General features: G+C 35.7%; 1 protein-coding gene across 1 annotated transcript; it reads left to right on the top strand.

Annotated features, from left to right (window-relative positions):
- Positions 1-219: 219 nt before the first annotated feature.
- Positions 220-19,680, top strand: LOC135605280 (uncharacterized). The gene is made up of 9 exons (XM_065095179.1): positions 220-478; positions 1,491-1,552; positions 5,438-5,492; positions 7,290-7,388; positions 8,543-8,629; positions 9,390-9,506; positions 17,458-17,550; positions 18,690-18,720; positions 19,236-19,680. Exons 1-9 carry the CDS (start codon positions 383-385, stop codon positions 19,442-19,444), a joined length of 849 nt encoding a protein of 282 aa, XP_064951251.1. The 5' UTR covers positions 220-382; the 3' UTR covers positions 19,445-19,680.
- Positions 19,681-19,706: the final 26 nt, after the last annotated feature.

Genomic DNA, 19,706 nt, shown 5'->3' with positions numbered 1-19,706 from the left:
CAATCATCACCTTAGCACTCATTTCAAACGATGAGGTGCTTTAAGGTTCGTGCGGCACATCATGATATTCCCCCGTACGTACGTGATCTGTTGATTCCTTTTATCCAAACAAACAGCCAACAAACACATTCGTCCGTTTGTTATGTATACGCTTACGTATGTATATAAAAGAATCTCCGAGAACAGAAATGCGAGTGGAGAGCCAGCGAAACCGCCGCTTTTATTGGAAGTCCTTTTTGATTCTAATATAGGCTTTAGCTTTGAGCTTTGGCGAGAAAGAGAGAGAGAGAGAGGGGGATTGTGGCCTTCGCCTTCCTCGTAGAGGGGCGGAGTCCGGCCAAAGTGGTCGTCGGGGGAGGGGGAGGGGAGGGGCGGGTTGTCGATGGCCGTCTCCTGGTCCTCCGCCATCAGGATCTCCCTCCTCGTCCTCCTCGTCGCCGCCGTCGTCGCCGCTTTCTTCACCCTCCCTGTCCAAAAGGTGACCCACATTTCGTCTTGCTCTTGTATAAACCGGTCTATCTGCTGCATCCGTGATCTTCTTCATCAGACACAGCATTTTCATAGTAATCGCAGTTTGACAAAGCAATCGTGGATTACAATTTATCAATTAGTCTCCTGTGACAATTTTTTCAAGAGATTATCGAGGATCTCTTATAATATGTCTTTTGTGAACTTCTCGATACAAGGAGTAATGTCACTTTTCGTTGTCAAGTTAGACTGTGTAAACAACGCCAACAATTTACTAACTGATATTATTAAGTAAATGGACAAATAGGAAACATGTTTGACTCTCCCTGACAATTTTCGGGTAAACTAAACTAGACTATGTTTAGCCTCAACTAGGCTTTGGTTGCGTTGGTAGGAAGAATGTCTATGCTTATTGAATCAAGCTGTGTATCAAAACGGGAGGGGTTGAAAAATACCGCTGCTTGTTAGGTTGGACAGACATGGAAGTTACATAAATTTACAGATTTTAAGGCCATCCTCATTTACTTTGCTGTGCTGGAGAAAATTTCCCAACAGATGTGGTTCAATCAAGTTCAAACATTGAATTGGAAATGTGATGAATGAAATTGATTCAAATTGTCTAGAATGTGGGGAAAAATAAAATTACTTTGAATCCCTTGGGTTTGCATTAAGAGCAAGGACCATCATTTAATGCGTAGACCTAGGCTAGAAATTTATTATCATATGCTAACAGCTGCATCATCGGTAAGCATGACACATGCCATTACCTTTTTAGCATGGTATTATCCCATGCTGACATCTGCTGATCAAAACATCAATCCTTGATCAATAGAACTTACAATTATTTGAGGCAGTGAAACTTCAGAGATGCTATTTCTCCCTACTGACATATATTACATGCCGGCATCCTTATGCGTTCAAGATCTTGATACAATAGAAAACATCATACAGCAAATTATAGAGTATCCTATGGTGGTCTTTTTAGTTGACTAATAGTTGTAACTAACTTGGATTTCTTACAGATTTTGAATGACTTTTTGGTGTGGATAAAGCAGAATGTTGGTCCGTGGGGTCCTGTTGTGCTGTAAGTCCCATCTTAATTGCTAGGCTTGACAATTTTTATAGATGGTTGTTGCAAATCATTGGTTTGCTTTACCTCATGTTTGCTTATAATGCTTTCTTTTATGGGTCCATTTTACCATTTTTCCATGGTTATTGATTTTATCATTGTGAAACATTCTAACTATACCTAATATGTGCTTTGGCATGCAATTGCTGTGACTCACCAAGATACAGCATGGCAGAGCAAATCAACTATAGAATGTGTTTATCATTGTATTTATTATGTTGTTGCTTATATGCACTTGGAGTCTAGCTCGACAAATCCCTGTTTATAGAAGGTATTAAGTTCAAAGACCAATATGATATGGTTATCAAATTATTTTAATTTTATTTAAAAATAATATCATCTTCTGCTAGAAGTGTGAGTTATGATTTTTTTTCTCTTTTCTTTCCTTTGGTTCAATAAACATGAGTTGTAAATCATATTTTAACTTATATTTTTTCGCAACCCTGACTGTTAACAAATTATGGACAATCATGATAGACTTCGAGACTATGTGATCTAAATTTTGGCATGTCAGATTGCCATTAGACAATGTACTATTACTGAATTCAATAGGAAATGTTTCCAATATATCTTTTATATTTTATACTTATTCTCATATTTATATAACATCTGAAAACATATGCACAAGAAACCTAACAGTAGAGTACACTAAGATCCTCCATATATTCATCTTAAGGATGAAAACATTGAAAATTGAATTTCTTACTGCCAAACACCCCACATAATGTAAGTATAAAAACATTTATTTTAGAACTTATATATTACATAATGTAAATTCGAAGCCATACGTTTACCATAGGTAGTCAACTTTTAGTAATTAGATGGTTTGTGATATACATAACAAGGTATGCAGTTTCGAATAATACCGCATGTACTGGGTGGTACGTACCGGTCCGTCAGCTGACCGGTACACGGACCGCTCGTCACCGGACAGTATATATATATATATATATATATATATATATATATATATATATAAGATATGCAATACCGTATCGTATCGTACCGGTATTTCGAGGTTAGCTCGATATGGTATGGTACCGGTGTACTGAGTGGTACACCAGGGCATACCGAGCGGTACACCCTAGTGTACCGAATAATTTTTATATATTTTCTTCATACTGTAGCACTGTAGCACTGCTATAGTATAATACTGTAGCATTGTACAGTGTAATACTGTAGTACTGTAGCGGTATCGGGCGGTCCGCATACCAGTATGTCGTCGGACCGGTATGTACTGCCCATACCGGATGGTACCATTCGGTATTGCATACCATGTATATATATATGTATATATATATACATATATATATATATATACATATATATATTTATATATATTAAAAGGCAACGTCGCCCGGAGAAGGAAAAAAAATAAAAAATATATATATATATATATGAGGTGACGTCGCATTTTATAAAAATATTATATATAAAAAAATCTTTTATATATATATATATATATATATACATATACATATACCGAGCGGTATACTGAACGATATACCGCTCGGTATACTGTATCGTACCGTACTGAGCGGTATTCTTGACAATCCTGTTCATTCTTTGACATCATGATGTGCTTTCAGAATGTTGACTAAGTAGAGTAGATGTTCTTTGGGGCAGGAAGAACATAGTTGATGAGATCGTGCACTGGTCAAAGGTACAGTTGCAAGGCATGAACATTTTTACCAGAGAGGATATCTTCAGTATGAATCTTTTCCTATGAGGGCTAGGCACATGAAGAATAGATCATAATCTTGCTACTGTTAGATTGTTTACTATAAGTGAGGAGCATTGTAATATGTTTCTTATGATTAATGGGTTTGTTGGTGGGAACTAAGAAATTTTCATGAGTCTCCAGCCTCAATAGGACACTTGTCTCTATAGGATCTGTATTCAAAGTGTGAAGCAGCTTTATATACAAGCAAGGTGTAGCTTGGGTTGGCCTTCTATTATTTGTTTCACAGGTCATAGTTGATGCAGTTAGAAGTATGTGAGCAACACCTAGTAGCTAAGTTACTATTGCAGCTAATGTTTGTTGGGAAATCATTGGGGGGCGACATCATATGCGCAGCGGAAGAACAAGAAAACAAAAATCCCCGATTCCCAAAAGGATGTTCGTCGTCGTGCGAAGATTGGTGCGCAAAAAATCCGCAAAACACAAAACTGCGTATAGAGATTGTGTTACCTAGGGAGATCGTATATCCCTGTTTCCTTGCAGATCCTTAGGAGAGGGTGAAGGAGGTCAAGCGTCCTCCTCTCTAGCGGTGATCCACACAGCAGGGTTGCGACGACGCTCCTCAAAACTCCAGGCCTACTCTGAGGTGGAGAGGGAGAGGAGAATAGGAAAGGCAAGCAAAGACTCTAGTCTATGAGGCTGTGAATCCCTCCTATTTATAAAGATCCCGTGTCAAACCCTAATGGGTCCTTCCCTAGTGGGTATTGGATCTGCATCCAATAAGACAAGGGCTCCGTCGGATATCTCATATCCGAACCTCTACTCATCGCAATGCCTACCATATGTGTGTGACCCTCTAGGCCTAATATCGAGCTGGCCGTGAGTCATACCTGTCAGAACTCCTTCTAACTCAGTGAATTATTATCTCTGTAATAATTCACTCGACTCATCAACTACGGACGTACTAGGCCACTACGCCATAGTCCCCAGACGATACAGGGGAATCCAATCCATTGGACCTGTCTGTCCTCAGTTACCATGTACCTATAGTCCCTCATCCATCTAATATCCCAGAGACCGTATATCGAGCATGATGCTGTCAGACCCATACGGTTTCTACTCGAGTCTCGCTCTAATCGGATTCTCCCGGAGAACTCTTTCTCTCTCAACCCGAATGACCCTGGCCAGGGATTTGTCTGAGCAAGAACACATAGGATATTCCTCTCATGACGCCGAGAGTGGATGATCCTCTATTGACACTCAATAGCCCTCGTAAGGTCGACTACCACTCCCAATGACCAGCTGTACTAGATCTGGGGACAGCCAAACCTATAAGTCTGGTATCAAAGAGTGGAGCACTCATACAGGACATCCTTGGTGTCTCAAGTCTAAGGACCAGATACACCACTAGGACTACGGAATCACTGTCTGACAATAAGGCATCATCAACCATCCAGCATTCCGTAAGCGGATCAATCAGTGAACTCATTCTCCAATGAGCACCTGTACTGTATCCCTAGTGTCCCTATACGAGCAGCTATGAGACCAGCTGCATCCATCATATGGACGGGTATACAGCACACCAGTCTATCCGGTTATCACGATGTCCCTCTCGAGTAACCTATGACCGGGATTATTTAGGATATGTGTTTAAAGGTGAATCGATCTCATTATCGTGATCTCATCACGATCCGATTCCCATTGCACAAATCCAAGGACATCACAATATATATATGCATTTATGCAATAGTTATAAAGTGATATACGCCAAAACATAATAAGCAAAAAGATTCTGTATCAAGTCACACGTGCCATCACTCACGTGATTGGCTTGCTGGGCACCTATGACTAGCAATGTTAAGTGCAACTATGACTTGCCAGATTTTGTTTTTTGTTTTTTGCAGTTTTTATGTTTATCATAAAGCTCTTTCTTTGAAATTTCTGTTGGCACTTATGTCTTGTTTCGGTTATTTCTATTGGTTAAAGACTATTGGAATTCCTTTACAAGTTTTGGTCATCGTTTTGTAAAACCATCTTATGAAAGCTTTCATGTCATGTACCATATCATCATATGTACCTTTTTCTTAGTGTTTGATGCCAAAATTTTACAGCTACTTATCAAAGAAAATTAACCTTCTCAATTTGTTCTTTATAATCAGGGCTGTTGCATATATTCCTTTGACAATTCTAGCTGTTCCGGCATCAATACTTAGTGTAAGCACAAATTTCTCTTAATATTATTAAAGTTTACTTATTTGGACAATTACACTTCTTATTGATATGTAGTATATCTCAATTAATGAAATTTTCCATCTTGTATTTTGCTTGTTCTTGGGATGAGATTTTGTGTATATGAAGTTTTGAAGTTTGTTTCCCTGTTGATGTAGACACATATTTTATGCATGTATTGTACTAAGCAAGTACAGTATGGTCCATGAGAAATTATGACCCTTCCAGCACTGTGTTCTTATGATAAGAACTCTTGAGAATACCGTATGAATGTAAGGATCTCTATTTCCAAATATTTTGTAACTGTTTCGATTTATCTCATTATTAAAGAACAATCTCTAGTCAATATGGTTATTAGGGAACAAAATGCATCCGAAGGAAATTAAATTGATTATGCATAATTTTGGATCTTTACGTTGCAGCAGATCACAATTATGCTAAGTGCCAAGCTCTGATAAGCAAATCTATGATCACATTACAACTTTTGTTCACCATCACCATTCCATGACTTCTTTCTTTCAACCCTCCCTACCCCACCCAAAAGGGGAAAAAAAGAAAATATCAAATGAAAACTATAATGGAAAAAAATACCAATGTATGTATGTATGTATGTATGTATGTATGTATGTATGTATGTAAACTTGATGTCGTGAACTGGGAGTGGTGCGAAATCATCTGGGTGGGTCTTCTCAAGGGAGGGACGAAGTGGCTGAGACTGAGTGGGGGCTGGCGAGGGCGATTCCAAGGTTATCTCGTGGTGGAGTTGGAGTAGATTTGATCTTCGTTGGAACCTTGCACAATAGGTTGATGTCGGGAGGGATTCTCGACCCGACCCCTCCGATGCTTAAGTTAACTGATGGGGAATTGGTTCTTTATCTAGTGAGGATATTTAGGATCAGTCCTCTCTTTAGGCATCAGGGACCGATTTTTACACCTGTGGAGTCGGCGGGAAGGAATTATGGCTGCAAGGACCTCCCATACCTCCTGCAGCGCATTCATGCAGGTGATTGACCCGTACAACCCCCTGCGATGTGGATCGGCTTGTTCAGGCTCCTGTGGCATGACATCGATCTGTATCGTCCCATGTGGCACGAGGCTGATAGAAGATGGCCCAGAGAGTGTCGATCGCCAGCCCAGCCCTCTCCCACATCAGACAGATGCCGTGCTGTCCTTCACGTCAGCTCGCTAGCGGCTACCTGCGCTTGGTGCTGGAATACTCCCTATATATATATATATGTATATATATATGTGTGTGTGTATATATATATATATATATATATATATACATACACATATATATATATATACATATATATATATGTGTGTGTGTGTGTGTATATGTATGTATATATATATGTATGATATATATGTGTGTGTGTGTGTGTATATATGTATGTATGTATATATGTATACATACATATATATATATATATATACATACATATATCTATATATATATCGGTGAGATTGAATCCCTGTGGGATATGAACTTATGACAGTTTTCCAACTTTTGATGTTCCTCTATGTTTCGGACTTGATAAACAATTATATGTTATTTATGGCTGTCCTTGCATTGCTTATGTAACAATTAATATATCCAATATTATTGTGCTTTCCTTTTGTTTCTATATCAGCAAATCAGATACGAGAGCCATTTATGGTATTTTTGTTCTTGTTTAGCTTATGATGAATTCTTGTAGGCCAATGGTGATAAAGGTTAAAGATGCACATATCCTTTTGTTTCTGACTTTCAAATTCTAATATATGATTTTCATTTGCCAGCTTGGTGGTGGATATCTGTTTGGATTGCTGATAGGCTTTTTTGCTGATTCAATTGGATCAACACTTGGTTCTGTAGCTGCATTTTTACTTGGTAGAACGGTAATAAAAATTTTGAATCTGTGATGGCCTGTAATTAACAAATTAGATTCCCTCTTTACTCTAGTCTACTTTTGTCATCTGAAGCAATAGTTTTTCTCATATTTATTGTTTCTTTGGGATTGAAATTTTGGAGGTTGTTGATAACCATGGCAAAAGACGAAAGAACTAAAATTATTGGATCCTTATGTTGATTTGGGATCAGATCTAAGTCATTGAGAATCCAATAACCTAAGCTGTCCAACTTTCTTGAACCACATGAATTTGACTCAATTTTAAGTTGGATAAGATGTGCAAACCTGATAATTTACAGGTATTAACTATAATATAGAACTATCTCGTATGGTGTAATAGTGATAAGTCAAATGCTAAGATCTAGCTGACAAACTTATTAGAAAAACAAGTATATATTTTTTCCTTTTGTTTTTAGGTGAAATTGGAGCTTTGTATTCCAATGTTTTGAGATGATGCTGTTTATTTCACTTAGGAGTTTTACCTTGCATCTATTGTTAGCTGTTTATATTACACTTCATTATGATTTTCAATAAAGGTGCATGCTTCTATAGCAATAGTATACTGGATTGTGCCATAACTTAGAAGTTAAACATACGTGGGCAAGAATACTGCTTGATAAAGGCATACTTGGAAGTCCTCATGTTTCAAAATCCATCATGGTGTATCCCTAAATTGCAACTGAAGGCTAGATTCTGTGCTTTTTATGGTGCTCATATGGACTGTGAGTTAAGGTGCTCTTTTAAAGATGTGAAGAAGAGGGACCTAACAGGGGTTATTGCAAGTGAAACCAAAGCAGTGTCAATGGCTGGTCCATATGGGCGAAGTCACTTTCTAACCTAATGCAAACTGTGTCTACGGTCTCCTACCTTTGCAATGGATGTATCTGCTTTATTTTCTGCTAACAATAAAGAAAATTATGGAATTACATGGCCATGTTCTTTATTTTGTATTCATTACTCGTATCCTCTACCTCTGCTCAGTGATAGGTTTATCATCAGCGCTTGTCCTAACGAGATTTTTTATTTACTCATCCAGTATTCCTATGTGAACTGCATCCACCAAACAATACTGATTAGTTTATGGAATATTTGATGTTTCTCACATGACTCAATCACTAGCATCTTTCTGTGATTCTTTTACAGTTAGGAAGGCCTTATGTTGTCTCCAAGTTGAATGATTATCCAGAGTTTCAGGCTGTTGCTGCTGCAATTCAGAGATCTGGATTTAAGGTTTTGTTGAAGCTCTTGGAGAACTCCTTGCATCTTGCCTACTTTACATAGGGCTTATGATAAAACAACTTTTCAAAAAGAGCACAAAATGAATTTGAGTATTTAAAATTGTTCCTAATTCTCATGATTTTTTTTCAAACAATACCAATTGCATTTTAACAAGAGTATATCTCTCTGGTTAAATCATGTTAATATACTCACGACTTTTCAGGATAAGTTTGTTTTATCAGTTCACAGAATTCCAGAGTAAAATAGGCTGATTTTTCTTAATCTGATATAGTTCTTATGAATTTGCTCCAGTATGTCTGGTATATAAATTTTTTTAGTAGGATTCACATGATAAACACCCTTATACATGGTCAAAAATCTGTTTTAGAACTTGTATTATTTAATTGCAGACTAGATATTTTTTCAGCATCTTTAGCTCATGCTTGAATTGTTTATTATAGTTAGAGTTTGCATAATCCATCCATCTAAGAAGTTTTGATATTTGTGAAGGTTAAAAAGAGATTTTGAATGTTTGCTAAAAAAAGCATCAGCTATACTTTTTTTCAGTTGCTATTCTGACATGCATTGCATGGTTTTGCTTAAATAGCCTTTTTCCATAAATTATATGACAAAATATACTGGCGTGAGTCGATATTTGACTAATTGGATTTTCTTATTGTTTCATACAATTAATCCCGTGAAATGGTACCATAGTGTGTTTGAAAATAATTTAACTATGCTGACACTCAGTTTCACTTTTCTCTTCCTGCAGATTGTATTGCTGCTTAGGCTTGCACCTTTACTTCCATTTAGCATGTTGAACTACTTCCTAGCTGTGATGCCTATTGGCATCGGGGAATACACGATGGCGTCCTGGCTTGGAATGATGGTATCCTTATTTAATCTTTTCCATGCAATGATTGAAGATGCTAATTGATAATGTTATCCAAAGTTGTTTTTGCCTTTTTTGGAGTTTGTTACACACTCATTCCCATTTGCTTGCTTGACTATCTTATTAAATCATATATGATGAAATATATGTCATTTCTTGGTGAATAAAAAACATTCATTCCTTTATATTGGAAGCTTCTCATATTGTTTAAGATATTCAAAGGTTCAAATAGTTAATTCTGTTACAAATTGAATTTTCTTTTGTGAGAATCATAATAAGTTAACTAATGTTTTGTTTCACTAATATGCTTTAGAAATATTTTACCTACTATTTTTGTACTAGACATAATTTAAGACAATAATCGACCACAAACAGTTAAGATTTATGACTTTGTTGTTGTTGTATATAATTTAAGGCAGTTGTACTGGTATACACGATGTCAGTACTTCAAATCCTCACGGGCCCCATCATGCCTTCTAGGTTTGTTATGAGTGTCCAACTGGCTGTCAACAAACCTGACCTCGATTTACTAGTCACTGATCACACAAGATTTGATTAAAGAATTAGATTTATGTTATGTATAAAATGTTTAAAGAAATTGTTTCTTTCCTTTTTTCCCTCATCTTTACTCTCGTTTCTAATTTTCCTTTTCCTTTTTATTTTATGGTTTATGTACTATCAACACGAATGTTGAGATTTACAGTTTTATTGTTGTTGTTGTACTCTCAGCACAAACAATAGAAATAAGACATACATTTAATGGTAAATGGAAAAAAACTAGTTCTTCAACTTACTGATGAAAACAAAACAAAACTGGTGTCTTGTATTGTTTGACCTAGATCTTCCTTATATTATGGAAGCAATTTAGCAAACTCATTGATTCATGTCCTCTCATCTAACCCTTAGAAATACATGTCAAGTGGTAAAAACTCTTTAACATTGTATTTTTTAGATCTAAATTGTCACATACTGTTTTTTTTTAACACAACAAAATATGTGAGCATCATTCAAAAGATATTCACCTGGAGCAATTCTAGAATAATTCAATTAATTTAAAAGATAATATTTCATTAGTCTTATTAAAGATAGGAAAATTGTCTTAAAAATAACTAAGAAGCTTTAGTAGCTCAAGCTAGGAATCACAAAGAGCGAGAACTTCTAGTGACGTTAATAAGTGATATAAAAATATCTATTTTACCAAAGTCTTATGATCTGGATCGTTTAAAACAAGAATTACAATTTCGAATAATATCGCTCGTACCGGGCGGTACATATCGGTCCGTCAACAAACCGGTACACGGATTGCGACGACGTCGTGTCGTCGAAAAAGGCGACGCGACGTCACCTCGGCAACGTTGTCGAAAAATTCTTTTTTTTATATATAAATATATATAAGATTTTTTTTACTTATATATATATATATATATATTACGCGGCATCACCAAGGCGACGTCACCAAATTATATATATATATTATATATATAATACCGCTCGGTATACAGTACCGTATCGAGCGAATGTTAAAACTCCGGTACGGTACGATATTTCAATCCTTGGTTTAAAATTTGAATAGTAAATATAAAATAAAATATTTCAGTAATCATGCTGAGTATGAATCTTTTAAAATCATAAATCCATAAAATTAAATTTATTTAAAATAATAAGTGACCTCAAGATAATATAAATACAATTATGCATAAATCAATAGGTAATATCATTTTGTATATACTAAGTCTATTGTCACATTAGTATTAGTCGAACAATTGAAGGTGCACCAAGGACTTACTCTGATTCTTTATTCTTCCAATATTTATTCTTTTAATATTGAATGTAGAGAACCCATATTATACTTATTTAGAATAAACGGAGTGATGTTCCTCACTCATCAAAGTGGCAGCACATTCCTTTTCCACTTAAGGATTATATTTGACACCCTACTCAAGGTTGGCCTTATCGGTTCGTATTAGTGTGTCGACTAGCTATCAGTACGGTACATACTAAGTTGTACTGAGCCATACCAAGTGTACCGACACATGATACATGGGAATATACCAATGTATTGCCTGTATTAGTCCCCTATTGGATTGGTACGTATTGCTCGTATCGAGGGGGGAAGCTGTTAAGAAACCGCAGAGAGCATCATATACGTAACGAAAAAATAAAACAAAAACAAGATTCCCAAAATAGGTTCATCGAATTGTTGTGCGACGATCGGGAGTGTAAAACTGGTAAAACAGAAAACTACGTAAGGTGTGTAAGACGATCTCACCTAAGGGAACTTGTATATTCCCAAACAATACAGATCCAAGTCCGCGGATGAAGGAGATCTCGCGTTCTCCTCTCTAGCGGTGATCCATATGGCTGATGAAGCAGTGACACACCTCCTTTTGAAGCATGTGCTTTTCCTTGCTTTTGCGCACAACAAGGCAGTAGCAATTTAAGAAGGGGCTAATCCTTCTTGTTGTCCTCACACTCCAAATAGGGTTGATGGCAATGGAGGAAAGGACCAAAGGAGTCTAGCCTATAAGCCTTTGGTCCCTCTCCAATTTATAGAAAGGCCTCTCAAGTTAACCCCGATGGATCCTTCCTTTTGAGTTTTGGATCTTCATCCAATAACCCCTCTACTTAATGGATATTGGATCTCCATCTAATAACCACTCTACGCCCTATTGGGTCTCACCCAAAAGATTTAGTAAAACAAGGGCTTATTAGACATCATATGTCTAATCCTCTATTCGTCGCGTCACCTATCATATGTGTGTGACCCTCTAGGTCCAATACCGAGTTGGTCGTGAGTTGCACCTGCCAGAACTCTTTCTGACTCAGTAATTTATTATCCTCATAATAATTTATTTAATTTATCTTCTATGGACATACTAGGCCACTATGTCATAGTCCCCAAACGGTACAGGAGGATCTAATCCATTGGACATGTTTGCCCTTAGTTACCGTGTATCTATGGTCCCTCATCCATCTAATATCCCAAAGATCGTATACTGGGCATGGCGTTGTCATGCCCATACGAAATCGATTCGAGTCTCATTCTAATCAGATTCTCTCGGAGAACTCTTTTTCTCTCAATCCGAATCTTACACTTATCGAATTCATCATGATCCGATCAACTCTTGCTAAGGATTTGCCTGAGTGAGAACACATAAGATATTCTTCTCATGAAATTGAGAGTGGATGATCCTTTATTAACACTCAATTGCCTTCGTAAAGTTGGCTATCACTCCCGATTACCGACTGTGCTAGATTTAAAACTTTCAAACCTATAAGTCCGTTGTCAAAGAGTGCAATACTCATACAGAGCATCCTTTGTATCTCAAGTCTAAGGACCAAACACGTAATTGAAATTATGGAATTGTTGTACGACGATAAGATATCATTAAGTTGATCATTTAATAAACTCATTCTCCAATGAGCACCTGTACTATATCTCTAGTGTTCTCACATAAGTAGCTATGAGATCAAATGCCTCATCATATGTGCGGGTGTATAGCACACTGGTTTTCTAGTGTTCCCACGTAAGCAGCTATGAGATCAACTGCCTCATCATATGGGCGGATGTATAGCACACTGGTTTGTCCGGTTATCTCGATATCCCTCTCAAGTAACCTATGATCAGGATATTTAGGGTCTGTGTTTATAGACGAATTAGTCTTATTATCATGATCTCATTATGATCTCATTCCCAGCACAGATCTAGGGACGTCACAATATATATTCATCATTAATATAAAGTGATAAAATTTCATAATAATAATAATAAAAAAGATTGTGCAGTGTTACACGTGTCATCACTCATGTGATTGGTTTGTAATGCACTTGTAATTAGCAAAGGCAAGGGTTTAAAAACCCTTTTTAATGGTTTAAACGATTAATTTGACCATTTGAAATAGGACGATCTTAGCCCTTGATTGGTAATGATCGAAATTTGATCATTATCGCTAGATACAGACCTCATATCACTCGATACGGGATCAGATTATGGTACCGCCCGATAGAAGGCAGTCCACGTATCGATCTCCTATTGGACCGATATTTACTGCCTATACAGAGGGGTACATATTGCTCGTTTTGTATCGGTCCATGCAAAATGGAAGTTTATGCTATATATAGCTAAAATTGGATTGAGATTATTTAAATTTGATTGGATCATGGTTCAGAAATACTTTAAATCAGCCTGATTTTGGTTCCTATCGAATTAGGCCAACAGGTTTGCATATGCTTGCCTACTCAAATTACATCGAGTTATGGGTCCTTAGCCATGCCTGATCGTAAGCCATTGGTCACAACAACTGAGTTGCAAGATACTACAGCATCGCATTGAGCTGTGTGGTTGATGGCTCAATGCTAGGCCTTTGCGTTCACGGTGTGTGGCAAGTTGGACCTCAATTGAATCCAATCCATACTAGATCAAAATCCAAATTGAGCTAGGATCTACTCAAACTAGACTAAATAATCACCCCACACCATTAAATTTGATTTTTTTTCAATTAATCTATAATATGAATACATTAATACTATTAAATATGGTTTAAAGACATCAAAAATTTTAAATAGGATGTATAAAATTTTAGAATAATACTAACAACAATAATAATCTAATTAGAAAATATAAAGACATGAATATCATAAAAATATCAAATAAAGTTTATAAATTTTTAGATCTTGATTCAATCAATTAAATTACTATTAATTTATAATCTAAATTAATATGTGAAGACATGAACATCATGAAATTTCTTAAAATGGCTTTATTAGCTTTTATGCAATGATACAAGACTTAGAAAATCAATTGAATCTAAAATATGCTTTAATTTTTCTTTGCATTAAAATCTAAAATTTATCAATATCAGGAATTCATGGAATATTAAATAATTAGAATATCAATCAAATATATTTTAAGATTTATATTAAGAAAAAAAGTTTGAGATGGTATTGTTTTCCTAGGGCAATGACTTCTATTAAAACCTTCTCACAATCAATCCCCAACCTAACCAAGATAGATGAAAATGGAGGAGTTCACCTAAGAAAGGATACTAATAAGCTATGAAATTTATTTTTATTTTTATTTTAATTAAAATAATTAAGTTCTTCCTTATTCAAGTGTTCAAGGTAAATATATATATTAATTGTTGTATTAAAATTTTGTTACAAGGGCATGTAGATTAGGAAGTAGATGATAATATTTTGATTAAGAATGAAAATAAAGATGATTATATTTTTCTTCCTGGAAGAATTTGGTCTCCAAATTTGATTTACCTTAAAGAGAAAGATGTTGATAGTTTTGTTCATCATCCTCTTTATTTTTCTAAATGGAATCTTTATATATATATGGTGTTTGTTAACAAATTTTCACAAAATGTATCATCCTATTTCTTAGAACATCCTCTTTTGTTTTTAGAATTTAGATCGGATGCTCTTAGAGGACAACATCATTCAACTATGAGGGTCAATATAAGAAGATATAAAGATAAATCCACAATATGCCTTTCGAATATTGACATATAAAACATATCATGTGTTGTGTTAATGTTTTGAAAGTGTATTTTGGATCCATCCCATGTCTTTTCATGCTAACCTCTATACCTCCTATTTGGAGCAATCAGTCTAGATTTTAGAAAGGAAGGAGTATTTTCTAAGAAAAAAATGATACCTTTAGTAAAATTCTGTTGGCAACACCACAAAGACAAACAAACCACTTGAAAAGTAAAGATGATGTTAAAGAAATGATCTATATGTTATTTATTTAGGGTAAATCAAATTTAGGGATCAAATTCCTTGAGGATGAGAAAAATAATTCTTAATAAAATATGCCTATATACTTTTTAATTTGCATGCGCTTGTCAAAAAATTTATTTCAACAATTAAACATTCAAACAAGGAATAATTTGATTATTTTTACATATGATAAAAATGAAAATAAGATGTAAGTTTTTATAGTTTATATGTTATTAGAGATCCTCCTCATTCTTTTTATAAGCAAGGTAAACTTCTTCCTTTTCATCCATCTTGACTAGGAGGGAATTCACTTGAGGGAGGTCATCAACCTAAGTAAATGGTGGGTTTTCCCCTTTTTTCCCTTCATTTAATTTTTAAATTATATTTTATTGATATTTTAATTATTTAATATTCCATATATCCTGATATTAATCCATTTTACATTTTTAATGTAAAAAATCCTGATATTAATCCTTTTCATCCATAAATCCTATTTAAAGATTTTTGTCTGTTCAAACCTTTTTAAATAATGTCAATATCTTCATGTTATGGATTAATTGAAAAACCTCATATTTAATTGTGGCTGTTGGGTTCCATCTGGGTTGACCTTGGCTCAATTTGGTTTTGGCTAGGATTTGATCTGACTTGGGTCAGACCAATTTGGGGCAGACCAGACCCAACTTGGGTTAGGTCAAACCGGCTTTCAGTGGGGGCCGATGCTCCGCATTGCCCAAAGACCCAGTTCGACCTACTGGCTCACAACCAGCATGACCCATCTTGTGTAGACCTATCGATCTAGTGCGATTGAACTTGAACCGGGCCCTTCTAGTTGGTTTAGGTCAGTCTTGGGTAATTCTAATATATCGATTTTGGCCAGTTCAAGTTGATTCAGATTGTTTTGAGACCAATTCAATCTGGTTCTATCAGGATCTAGATAATTTCAGTTCAGTTCAAAGTTCAAGCCAGATTTGAGTGTTTTCTAGATCGGTTCAAGCTGGATTTGGATGATTCCAGAATGATTCAAACTGGTTCAGTTCAAATTTAAATTGGTTCAGTTGGGGCATCATGCCAATCATTGGGCTAGTGGGATGAGGAAGCTAAGAGATGAGTATGGATGAGGAAGGCAATTAGAGCAAAGATATTGGTTCTAGGTTTTAATTAGTATGATATGATCAACAGGTTCTACTCGGACAGGCTAGTTTTAAAGCTGTTGTTACCTGGTTTAACTCTTACCCACACAAATTACGGGACTGGAGTGATGTGAGTCTGGTTCCCAGTTCTTCTAGTTGGACTGGACAGTCTGATCAGGTTCTAAAAATTATTTGTTTTATCTATTAACACTATTGGCCTTTCTTAACATGCTTATTTTATGCATGATAAAACTGTGAAAGCTATGTAAGTTTAATTATTTGTAAATTCAACATTGAATGTCATGATAAATAGAATAACTACTCACTCTAGGGCACCATAATATGTCATTGCTAAATTCACTGTCACAGGTTAAGCTAGTGCAAAAGATCTGCTATGGATACACTATTTATTATCATATTATATTTGCCCTTTTTTTATTTTCACCACTAATAATGTGTTTAGTTTATTTGACTGGTCCCTCAGTAGCAAATGCGGTGCAGTTTTGTACATGATTCTGTCGTTGACTCGGATGATTGTAAAACTTTGTGGACCTTTTTTCAGAAGGATTGATCCTCATCATTTTGTTCACAGTACTAAAAGTTTTGAGTACTATGTCATGGGATACTGCTGTATGTTAATGTGGGTGGCGGCTGCAACTAATGATAGCTGCAATGAAGTCTCCTGTTGAGGATACTAAACTTTGTGCTGCTTTAGTGAACAGATTAGTCTTCCAAGAATCTCTTGCATGCATTTGAATGCAACTATTTGGTGCATGCGGCAATAGTTGATTTTCGACTTATATGCTTGTTTTCTTTTCTCGTATCTTTCATGCATAGCTTTTCCATATTTTTGTCTTTATACATGACTTAGCACTAGGTTTACTACTCTAAAAATGACATGGTAGCTAAAGCATCATCAGTTAGACTGTTAGACAAGAAGGGAAAATATGCTTGCTTTTTGGCCTATATTAATGTCATATCTGTGCTTTTCAATGTGCATTATATCAAGGCTCAAAAGAATTTGATGAGTAATGATTGATTGTGTTCATAATAATTAAATTTGTGATCTAACATTTTGACTTTATCTGAAGCCGATTACTCTTGCGCTAGTGTATGTTGGTACTACTTTCAAGGATCTAGCTGATGTGACACATAGATGGAATGAGGTTTCATCTACTCATTGGGTAAGCCTTTGCTACTTTTGATCACCCATATATCTTCTTTTAAATGATCATGAATCAAGTCTTCTTATGGTAACTGGAATGTGTTCATCACTAGGTCTCAGCTTCCAAAATGTAATTCCTATTTTGGCTTTCTTTTTAATCTGACTTCCTGAATTCTGAAGTTTTACATGCCAGTATTTGATGTATATCTATGCATATGGAGATTGGTACATAACAAGATCCCTAGATGATATTAGATGTATGTATTTCATGCAAGCAAGACACATACCATGTATCCCCAATCCTGAGTGGCAAGAGTTTTGTTCTTGGTTTACTCTTTACAGATTTCTTTTTCTGGCCAATAGTTGGATGAAGTACAAGCTTTTATAAATTATATACAATGCAAGTATGTTTTTACTAAGCTCTAATTCAGCTGCTGCCTACTAGGAGATACGGCTTTCTCTTCTTTTTCCCCTTACTTTTTAGGCTTCTTTTCTTTTCTTCTCTTCTCTTCATCTCTAGATTACCATAGTCAATTTAAAATTGACCTTTGTTTAGAATATCCAAAATCTATTATTCCTTTCACTGTTTTCATAATTTTCTTTGGTCTTCTCCCTCTCTAGAAACCTCTAACTTGAATTGTTGTATTTGTGGAACTTATCATACAAAATGTGAGTGACACAAGCCATACAGTGATTATTTTGCTGTGTCCAACTGAAGTTATAAGACAAGGAAATTTGTAATGTACATTTTGGCTACTAATGTTGACAATAACTGAAAGACTTCTATGCCTTGTAAAGAAACAACCAAGAATGTGATTATAGTAATAATAACTGACCGGTGTAGTCTCTAGATTTCTTGTTGCTTGTCTTGGTAAATATATAAACTTATTACTCTCTCATCATGTCCTATGATTGTTTCCTAACATCCAAGCCTAGGGCCAGTGCTAATCATCATAAAATATGGCTGTACTTGACCAGGAGCAAGATGATTGTCAGATCTTTGCACTGGCATGTGAATGTTAGAATTAACATTCTTTTAGCTGCTACTGAGTGTACAAAACCACGAAGCCACAAGGCCATAACAACAGAAAGAGAAGATCATTTATACCCATATCCATTTTTATTCATTTGTGTTCTGACATCTTAAAATGGATGCAGGTACTTATGGTAACTGGGCTGGCAATATCTGGTAAGAAGCCTCTTATGCACACAGACTCTCTTGGCATTTATATCTCACTTTGTTATGGAACTAGCAAAATCTGCCTATCAAAGGAAAGGTGAAAGTAACAATAAGTTAAAGAGTTGTAGGTAGTAAGTACATCACACAAATCCACATTTATACAAGAATTTCCTCTGTTCTCATATGAAATACATAAAGCTTAACCACCCAATCTCTTTGAAATCCCTATTTAGGTCAGTACTATAGAGACTCAATTTTGAGAATTCCCACCATTAATCAATTATGTCCTGTATGCTCATGTAGTTACGATGATTTGATCTTCATTTGTTGGCATATTGTCATTTTGGTTTCCGTGCAGAATGGTGATTGTTTCCATCAGTTACTTGTTCCTACAACCATTTGAATCCTTTTGTGATCCTTGTCATACACGACTATGTTATAGTCGATAAAAGAAACAACTATAACATAGCTTGTCATTTGACTAGTTATGTATTTCCTCGATTTTTTTCCTTGTTCTTTTGCAGCTATCCTTATGGTATGTGTCACGAGAGAAGCACATGTATATTTGGATAAGGCATTGGTTGAAAATCCAGTGGTAGAGAACATCCTAATCATCACGACGCCACCATCGTCACCTCCACCACCACCACCGGTGTCACCCGAGTCACCCTTGCACCTACAGCAACCTCTTATGATCAAGATGGACACTTCAAATGTCGATCGCGTGAAATAATTTTTTTCTTTTTCTTTTTGTTTTTCTTAGTGTAAATTATTCCCCCATCATTTTCTTGGGGCCCTCGTAGAAGCTAGCCTTGGTTTTCAAGGAACCACCATAGCTCTAAAGCAGCAGCAGATACATGCTGCTATTTCTTTGTTAGATAACATAGGTTCTTATCTAATGTAACTCTTAACTTGGCCACATGTATTAATGTTTTACCGACACTATTAATGCAATTAACATCTCCTCCACGGCTTCCTCCAATATTTTTTTTGGG

The sequence above is a fragment of the Musa acuminata genome, chromosome BXJ2-2 (genome assembly GCF_036884655.1).
Source record: "Musa acuminata AAA Group cultivar baxijiao chromosome BXJ2-2, Cavendish_Baxijiao_AAA, whole genome shotgun sequence".
Lineage (NCBI taxonomy): Eukaryota > Viridiplantae > Streptophyta > Magnoliopsida > Zingiberales > Musaceae > Musa > Musa acuminata.
Note: the sequence above shows the minus strand (reverse complement) of the source record. Positions and strands in the feature narration are given on the sequence as shown.

Excerpts from the sequence above, each read along its gene's own strand:
- LOC135605280 (XM_065095179.1), top strand. The coding sequence starts at position 383 with ATGGCCGTCTCCTGGTCCTCCGCCATCAGGATCTCCCTCCTCGTCCTC. Across the intron at positions 5,493-7,289 it reads TTCCGGCATCAATACTTAGT|CTTGGTGGTGGATATCTGTT; the intron begins GTAAGCACAAAT and ends TTCATTTGCCAG. Across the intron at positions 8,630-9,389 it reads TTCAGAGATCTGGATTTAAG|ATTGTATTGCTGCTTAGGCT; the intron begins GTTTTGTTGAAG and ends CTCTTCCTGCAG.